Source organism: Nelumbo lutea, chromosome 5 (assembly GCF_056320005.1).
Source record: "Nelumbo lutea isolate HS-2025 chromosome 5, American lotus-T2T, whole genome shotgun sequence".
NCBI lineage: Eukaryota > Viridiplantae > Streptophyta > Magnoliopsida > Proteales > Nelumbonaceae > Nelumbo > Nelumbo lutea.
This window is the reverse complement of record NC_142688.1, coordinates 2,907,399-2,916,458: the sequence shown is the minus strand read 5'-3', so window position 1 is coordinate 2,916,458 and position 9,060 is coordinate 2,907,399. Positions and strand designations below refer to the sequence as shown.

Below are 9,060 nucleotides of genomic sequence, written 5' to 3'. Positions count from 1 at the left end.
TGCAGTGATGAACCTGAAGTGGGTATGGACGGAACACTCTCATTCCAAGCAATATGTTATAAACATCAAATTATTACCATACTTTAAATAATGAGGACAAAACAAAATAAAATTACAACATTTTTGGTGTATAAGAATGCAACCTCGAGTTGGGGTCATCTAAGAATTCCATATAGAGGTCTAATGGCGGGTCTCATTTTCCTAGTTCTTATTGGACATAAATTGATGAGTGCCCAAAAATGATGGTTTAGACTTCAGAGGGGTCGGGTGTGTCTACCACTGGCCCTACCACAAAGCAGTGCATTCTTCGGGATCGGAAACTCGTCTCTGATAGACTCTACCGGTGAGTAAACGCGCAGATAAAATTGTTGTCCAAGGTACTGGCGTGCCCAAAACTCGGTTCTCAAGTTCCACATTCCCACATTATCCAATGCAACGTATATAGCTGTCCATGATTTGGGATACACCTGCAATTTCAAACGTGAATTGACAAATAAGATTCAATCCTTATTGTTCTTTTCTTTCAGCCATTGAATTTGTTGTTAATTAGATATTATTCTAATAGTTGATGCTTCAAGTTCATTGACTTTGTTTTACTGCGAATATTGAGGCCAGAGATTGAGCTCTACCGTGAACTTCTGAATGGGGATGAGTTATCGATTCAGCTTACCTGAGTGGTGCAGCGTACAATTGCATCTCTAAGATTGTACTGCTTCCTACTAGCTGGTGTCCACTTTCCTCCATCCATTCTGTAACACAAGATAACATAAACGAAAAGCTTAAATAAAAACATGCTTAAGCATAACAAAGAATTTAAGAAAAAGAAGGACGGTGTACTTTTCTGTTTGAGACCGAGTAATCAGAAGTATTTACACCTTTATATGTATACATTTATATACGTGATTATTAGGTATTTAGGTATTAATGGATTGGATGGTCAGAATCGGGTTAATCCGATCCCCATATTGTTTCAACCCAACTTTCAACCATTCCAGAAAAGGATGTCTTTGATGAAATTGATCAATATGTATATAGGTATCTAAAAGGAACTAGACTGATGTTTGGTACTCAAGAGCTCTACGCTAGAAATGATTAGATCCTTACCCCACCACGAAGAAAGAGTAGCCGTCAAGGTGCCAGCTTTGAACAATGCTTTCATGGTTCTCGAAGACAATTTCGACGAAAGCTCTAAAATCTGCAGGCATGACTGATGTGTCAAGATACCTCTGTCCTCCAGTGGGATTGTCGGAGATGCTTCCAAGGCGAAAAACACCTCCAATTTTGAAGTAGTCAGCGAGCTTTAGTGGCGTGTCAGCTGGGACGAAGGAAACACCGTTGACCGCATACCTCTGCTTGCCATTGATGAGACCTGCAGAGTTGGCAAGTCTAATAGTCCGTGTTATGTTGATGAGCCCATAATGGTATGAGCCTTGTGGGTTTGGCCTTGGTCCACTTGCCGTAAGGTTAGTCCTGACGAGTTTCATGAGGATTAAAATTAGATGCAGTTGTTGAAAGGGGGAAAATTAAGAAATTAATACATTCTTTATTATTATTATTATTATGGCTATTATTATATTTTTGGTTGTGTTACATAAGTAAAGGGCAAAGTGGAAGGAACCTTATGGAGAGAGCCTGATTCAAAGACCAATCGATCTGGAAGGTAGGTCCAGCTGGGGGTGAGCCTGAAACACGACCGACGGAATTGCTGTAGTGTAGAATGGCTGTGGTAGTGAGGACGACGGAAGTGAAACGGGTTGACACGGCAATGTAATAGTCTTGAGCGGGCTGATCGGCTGTAACGAGAACTGAGTAGGACTGGCCCACATGAACATCGAGGGATGAGAACACAGTCTGTAAAGTGTGTGTTCCCTCAACTTCGACCAACTTCATCTTGTGGCCCTGGATGCGGAAGTTGAGTGAATTTTGTAGCCCCACATTTGATATTCGAAACCTATAAGTTTTCCCTGCGCGCAGAAATGTCATCGTTATTATTTATTACAACCGTCTGATCTATTGTGTTGATTTCCATTGTATCTTCTCATAACTACCCAAAAGAAAGTGAAATATATATAAAGTTATAAACCATTCAATGCAGCCACTTCAGAAGTACGTACCTTGCTCCACGGTGAAGGAAGCCCCATTTGGCCCGCGCCCATTGATCAGAATCCCATCAGGAAAGTGTAATCTTTTACCACGATCCAGTTTGGCCTTCAATGCCTAAAATTAAAAAGAAAATGCAGATTTGTTTATCATTTTCTCAATAGCGAAAGTAAGTTTATTTGCTATAATTCAAAGATTCTATTATTGTAGAATATGGACTACGACGTCAAGCCAACAAACCGATCCTACTACATCACTTCTATCATATCGGCCATTCAACGACGTCAAAAATAAAACCATGTATACCAGTCACACTTGCTCCGTTGGTTGCCGATAACAATATCAAGATATGATCCCATTAATCCTGACATTTCCCTTCCGTTTCTTTATTGGTGGGACTTGTTTCTCTTCTACCTTTATTCCTGAATAACTACTAACCTCTAAGTCGTAATTTGCCTTTATAAAGTTAATGCTAATAAATAATTCAAAAGAAAATTTAGAGGAGAATAAAGAATGTGAAAGTACAATATCGAAATGAGAAAGGTAGTTACCGTGTGACTGGCATTGTACCAATCTCCAATGAGAACAGTAAAATCACCGGCGGGATCTGGGAAGGGGACAGGGATTCTGGGACGACTGAGGATCCTGATCCCGCCGAACCCACCAGCGGCCTTGTGGAAAGCAAGAGAAGGGAAGTAGAAGAAGCTTCCGATTTGGTCCTTCACCTGGAGAACGTAGGTGAAGTTCTTTCCTGGAGGGATTGGACAGTTAGTTCCATAAACCCCATCTTGCCATGAATTCTTCCTTTGTTGAATTCCATCCCTGTTTTTCCACATACACCAATTACTTCAAATAACTCATCCGGAGTGTTGGTTCATAATTAACAGTCTAATACATGCTAAACTATACTAAGATTCTTTTGTTTTAATAATCATAACTAGTAACCTACCAATTACTAAATTGTTTATGTTACGTTCCATTAAGGGATGTTTAGTCACCAAAAAGAAGTAAGGGGTTGTTGATAATTTCTTGCTAATTGCCATAAAGAGAAACAGCAGATAAAAGCATCTATTGATGAAACAAACATGTTACAGTAAAAGTTGGTAATTTTTCTCTTTAGCCAAAAGCCAAATAGGCAATAAAATTTGTAACTAAAAGGTAATTCCCTTCAAACGGGATTTCCTGATCACTTTTCCTACCCATTCTCTATCCTCCGTGAATATTATGATTTGAGAGATGTATGGCTGCAGTTCACGGCGGGTAGAGAGTGGATAGGAAATCTGGGTTTCATTCCCTCTTATGGCACAATATCAACATGGCCTTGTTACCTGTTTAAGTTACAGTTTTAAGCAGCTTGGCTAGTCCCAATACCTATCATGAATGTGAAGTAAGTGAAGTAAATTGAAAATTCCCAATTAGTATGGTTTAGTGTCACTTTGGTCTCCGAAATTTTAAAATGTGATAATTTTCAAAGCATATCAATCCAGTACATGCCATTAATCAGTTTGTTAATCAGCCGTTAAGTGGCATTTGAAAAGACATAAATGCTCTTCAAGTATCATCTAATTCTCTCTATCAATCATCCAAATGTTGATAAAAAATAAACAATCCCAAATTTTTGCTTCCTTTATTCAATAAAGTTGGGGTCACGTAAATGGAAGAGACAATGATGGTTGATAAAAAGAATTAGATAACATTTGAAGGGCATTTCTATCTTTTCAAAAACCACTTAATAGCTGGTTAGCAGACTGATTAACAGCAGTAACTAGATTGGCACATTTTGAAAATTCGGATACTGAATTGTTGCATTTTAAATTTCAGACACCAAAATGACACTAGGCCCAAAGTACAAGATACTAATTAAAAATTTTCCCATTACATTATTAGAGTAGATCACACCATGGCATAATAGCTGAGATGGTCACTCGCATCACCCACAACCACAAAGTGGAGGTGTGGGATTGACCCAACGTGCATATAGCACTGTCCCCAACCCTTTAATCACTACGCTAACCCGTAAATTTTTTAATTTGGGTCTAGGTTTTTTTATAAACCCAGTCCAGTCCAGCCCAGGCTTGGCCCAATACTCTAGGCCCAGTCTGGTATAATATAATGCAGGTTATTATTGTCTATTGACACCAGTTGATTGGTTATCAGTTATTTTTTTGGGGTATCACGTCTTTCAAATATCATTATCGGACTCAAATATCTATAATTCCGGAAAAGAAATTCAAATCCTGTTACCCAAAGCCATCAAACTCCAAAAATAAAATATTCTGCCCTGGCCACTTCAGTCTCACGTGTACAAAGATTTTATTTGGTTTAGCTATAAAGGAGTTCACATCTGCGCCCCCACAAAGAGTACATCATTGGGAGATGTTCTTAACACACAGCGAGAATGTGCTGTGAAAAGTTGTGGGGCACCGATCTGATCCCGTTATAAAGAAAACTGCACAGTAGAAAAAAAAAGTTTTACTGTTACTGGCAGCAGTAAGACTGTAATTCTCCCATTCTACTTAATATATTTAAGGTATTTTTTTAAAATAAGTAGAAAAAGAAACTAATTATCATGTAACAACAATACATGAATTTAAAATTGCATTGTGTTTGTAAGAGTGTGGGTGCTTTTTAGGACCGATTTAAAAAAAAAAAAAAAACGCCTATGCTTCTAAGACCCATTTTTTTACAAAAAAACGCTTCTGCTATGTAGATAGTGAGCAACACTATGCTGTTTGGTAAGGTGATTTTTATCACCGTTTTTCATGTATGTACTGACAGGTAAGCACCACATAGGATACACATCAGTCAACCATTGGAGGAAACAATTCACTGATGCATGCATTGGTGAGGTCCCGACTCTCAAAACATGCCCGATTTTTCAATAATCAGCTAAACCAAACAATGAGATACATGAACATTTATTAAAATGCCTATGTGAATCTAATGTAGCACCGTTTTTTTGAAAAACGGCCACGATTCCAAACATCCCCTTGAACGACAACAATTGGGTTATGTAATGGGGGCTTCTCATTTTGCTTGCTATTTACTTCGGGTCCTACTTAAATGAATTCCAAATTTCATAGTGAGGGCTGGGATGAGGCCCATCATACCACTCACTAATGGGCCTACATTGGAGATTCTACCAAGTTAGTTACGGCTGTCTTCTCCACTAAACTGGGAAATTTTATTGAAACCGTATCATTTTAGTTTGCAATGCCAATTAAAGTTAGTAAGGAAAACTCTTCTTACTGATTTTTCTTATTTCTAAAAATTGTGCTTACTAACTACTAAATTTAGCATGAATCCCATTTGGTGTTATTACAATAATTTATCAGTTGAGAACAAGAAAAAAAATTAATATCTTCTTTCTCCTTGTTATGGAGGACAATACTCACCTTTTGGGAATCTTGTTCAAGAACCCACATGGAAAAATAATTAATTTAACAAAATAAAGATGAAAAATGAAAATAAAAAAAAGATAGTTTGGTTTTGTAAACTTTATAAAAATAACAGAAGAGAAATAAAATGTTTAGATAAACTACTTCATCTCTACTGAAATTATCCTGAACAATGACAACAATCAATAAAAAGGTTACTGAATGTCTGTATATTAAAAAATGTTTGGATTTTTTTGGTGGTACAAAAATTAAATAGGGAGGACTTAGTAGAAACAATAAGTCTGGTTGGAAAGAAACTTGTGCGAAGAATTTGTTAGAACCCTTTCAGTAATTTCCCTATAAAATCTTGATTAGCATTGGACGACAATCCAGAAGGTACTAGCGAACTCTATTAGGAGATAATGAATGGTAGAGATGTTGGCGGGACTGGATTTAGTAGGTACCATATAGTAAGCAAGTTTAACAAGCACTTGATAAATATTTTGACATTTAGTAGGTACCATATAGTAAGCAAGTTTAAGTCAGTACCCAAATTTTTAAATTTACAGTATCTAAACTTTTAAAAGTGTCAAGTTGGTCTTTGTCTTTAACTAATCGTTAGTTATCTGAAACTACCCTTAAAAAAGACATTATTCAATGTTTTCTACCTTGAGATTAAATTGGTTATTTTCAAAGAAAAAAGAGAAAAAACATGAAATATAATGGAGAAAAACAATAACCGGAAGCAAAGCAATAATTAGATAATAATGTTTTTTCAGATCTAAAGGTAGAATCAAGGTTCAAAATATGGATACGCCTAATATGCCTATACCGGCGCATCAAGCGAATTGATACTTCTTTTTTTTTCTGAAACCGGTTCAGGGGGGCGGTTTAGGGTTCCTTCACCCCCTGAACCGGTTAGACTTTCGATACACCCACTATAGGAGCGTATCGGAGGGAGCCCAGAACAATACGTATCAGTCGATACGGGCCGATATATATCGATACTTTAAACCTTCAATAGAAGACAATGACTTCTTTAGTCTAGAATCTCAAATACCTCAATTGGTTCAATCTCAAAGTAAAATACAATAAATATTGTCTTCTTTTGAAATTTGAAATATAGTTTTAACATTTTCAATAAATAACTCTCGGTCAGTAGAGACCAATTTGACATTTTATGAAAAATATAATTTCCTTTAATCCTTTTTAAAATAAACTGAGGGTATATTAAAGGATAGATGTCAAAAAATTTCTAACTGATCATTGAACGTGCTTACAAGTTTATGCCTATACCTGATCCGCACCACTACCACTTGAGTGGGACGTACGGCGTCTAACACCACCACTAGAGGTGTTGCAGACCATTAGAAACCAAGTAAGTGTAACCAACACGCCTTCCTCAAAAGTCTAATTCCATAAAACATCGCACTAATAATAAGGAATTAAACTAAATTAGATGTAGTCGCAAAGACACAGAGAAGCAGATGATTCCACCTCAGATTCGAGAACACGACAACTAAAGTGCAAATTCTCAATAGCTTTCGCTTGGCGACGAAAAAAAAGTCGAAAAAGTAATGTAGATCCGGCAAACTCATTTTTGTCAGAACACAGCGTAAACAAAAACTAGTGGATAAATAACAAAACAGTAAAGAAGAGGATTCATGGCATTGGCGGTGGTTGGACTTGAGAGAGAGGAGAGAAGATGGAGAGAGATGCTTCACTAACCAGGAGAGAAGAAATGGCTCCGGCAAACTGTTGTAAACGTTTATGATGAGATTGTCGTTTGTAACGGAGTAGATATCAGGACCGGGAAATTGTCCATTGATCAGTATTCCCTGTAACACACATTAATTCAAGGCAATCGTATTAGCTAGTGAGCGATGGACAGGACTTCAAGGAAGCGATATTACTGAACTCATGGTTACTACTTGCTACAATAATAACCTAACCTGTTGGCGAACGCCGAGAGGATAAATGTCGCCGTACGTAACATTCCAGGTGAAGAACCTGTACGGATCCTCGGCCTTAACAACGGCGAAAAGCAACACCAAGACCACACAGAAGAAGACGGCACGAACCGCGCCTCCCGTTAAATTGAGCGGCATGTTTATTCCTATTTCTCGCGGATGAGATCAGGAGAAAGGGAGGAGACTCCAGAAAAGGAAGGGTGGCGCTGGCCGGTGGGAAACCTTCCTCCTTATATAAATGGAAATGGGAGTGGAAGTGGATGGAGGCCTCGTGAGGTTGACAAAGTGCGGTGCGAACAAGGAGAGAAACTGAGAAAGAGTGGGGCCAATAAAGGCTAAAGGCGAGAGAAACTGAGAAAGTATGTCTTCTTGGGCAGCTGCTACCAATAAAACGCTCTCAATGTCCCAATAACCCAGTGCAGCTGTACATTGGGAACATCTACTGATTTACCTTGGAAGATATTCCCAATGTGCGGTGTGCGGTGTGCGGTGTGCGGTGTGCGGTGTGTGGGTGCAGTTGCCAATTGAGAGATATTAGACAGCGTATTGTAGGTATCTATCAGATCCAAACGCCTTCCGTGTTGGGACCGGAGATGCAAACTGGCGCTGGCCGCTGGAGAGCGGTGGTGGGGTCCACATTCTGTTCCAACCAACCAACGGTGTCCCTCACATGCTTTGCGTTTTTCTTTCTTGGCCCTTTCCTTTTTAGGATTTCCTTGTCCGTGATATTCGACGCGACAGATGGAGTGTTGTGACTTGTGAGATTTTACCTGCCAAATCCCAACGCATTTATCATGTAATTTTTTTGTTTGTTTGTTGCGGGAGTGTTTTGGGTTTGGTTATTTTATCACGTAATTTAGCGTACCCATGGAATTTATTAGTCTGATGAGTCGACAAAGTGATGTCTGATCAAAATCAAATAGTTAAGTAGTTAACTCGATGGTATGTGATCGTAGATGACAGACACGATTTTTTTTTTTTTTTTTTTGTTAATCACTCATAACTTTTACCATTTTTTTTTCTTTTTTCTCAAAGTTCTAATTGCGGGATTTGATTCCATGTTAATGCTGAAACAACCCAATTAACACACCAAATTCGTTATCATTCAGCTAACACACCAACCCAGCTAATTTGCCCTTTATAGGTAGTGATGTAACGGTTTTCGGCCACGTACCAATGTTTTATGATATAAAATTTTTTGGCTAAGTACCTCGTCATTTGACCCGATGGTGGCGTGCTTTAGTGATAAGCTACTTGATGGTGAACTGTCTATTGGCAAACTGCTTGGTGGAGAACTGCCTAGGGACGAACTACCTGGTGGCGAACTATCTGGTGGCGAACTGCCTGGTGGCGAGCTGCCTGGTGGCGAACTACCTGGTGGCGAACTGCCTGGTGGCGAGCTCTCTGGCGACGAACTGCCTGGTGGCGAGCTCTCTGGCGACGAACTGCCTGGTGGTGAGCTGCTCGGTGGCGAACTGCCTAGCGGAGAGCTACATGGTGGCAAACTCCCTACTAGGCGGCCGATGACTTAGAGAATAGTGGAGCTCCCTGGTGCGGCGCAATCCGACTGCCCTCAGCATGAGGCGGTCTTCTTTCCTTTGTAGGCAGTGGGA

At 39.1% G+C, this 9,060-nt stretch overlaps 1 protein-coding gene across 1 annotated transcript; it reads right to left on the bottom strand.

Annotated features, from left to right (window-relative positions):
• On the bottom strand, positions 1-7,745 carry LOC148849836 (L-ascorbate oxidase homolog). Its single transcript, XM_088942933.1, has 8 exons — positions 7,430-7,745; positions 7,206-7,315; positions 2,652-2,922; positions 2,115-2,217; positions 1,619-1,964; positions 1,105-1,470; positions 671-749; positions 1-467 (listed from the first exon to the last, which is right to left on the bottom strand). Exons 1-8 carry the CDS (start codon positions 7,583-7,585, stop codon positions 255-257), a joined length of 1,644 nt encoding a protein of 547 aa, XP_088799059.1. The 5' UTR covers positions 7,586-7,745; the 3' UTR covers positions 1-254.
• Between the last annotated feature and the right edge of the window lie 1,315 nt (positions 7,746-9,060).

Excerpts from the sequence above, each read along its gene's own strand:
- LOC148849836 (XM_088942933.1), bottom strand. The coding sequence starts at position 7,585 with ATGCCGCTCAATTTAACGGGAGGCGCGGTTCGTGCCGTCTTCTTCTGT. Across the intron at positions 1,965-2,114 it reads TTCCTTCACCGTGGAGCAAG|GGAAAACTTATAGGTTTCGA; the intron begins GTACGTACTTCT and ends TTCTGCGCGCAG. Across the intron at positions 468-670 it reads TTGTACGCTGCACCACTCAG|GTGTATCCCAAATCATGGAC; the intron begins GTAAGCTGAATC and ends TTGAAATTGCAG.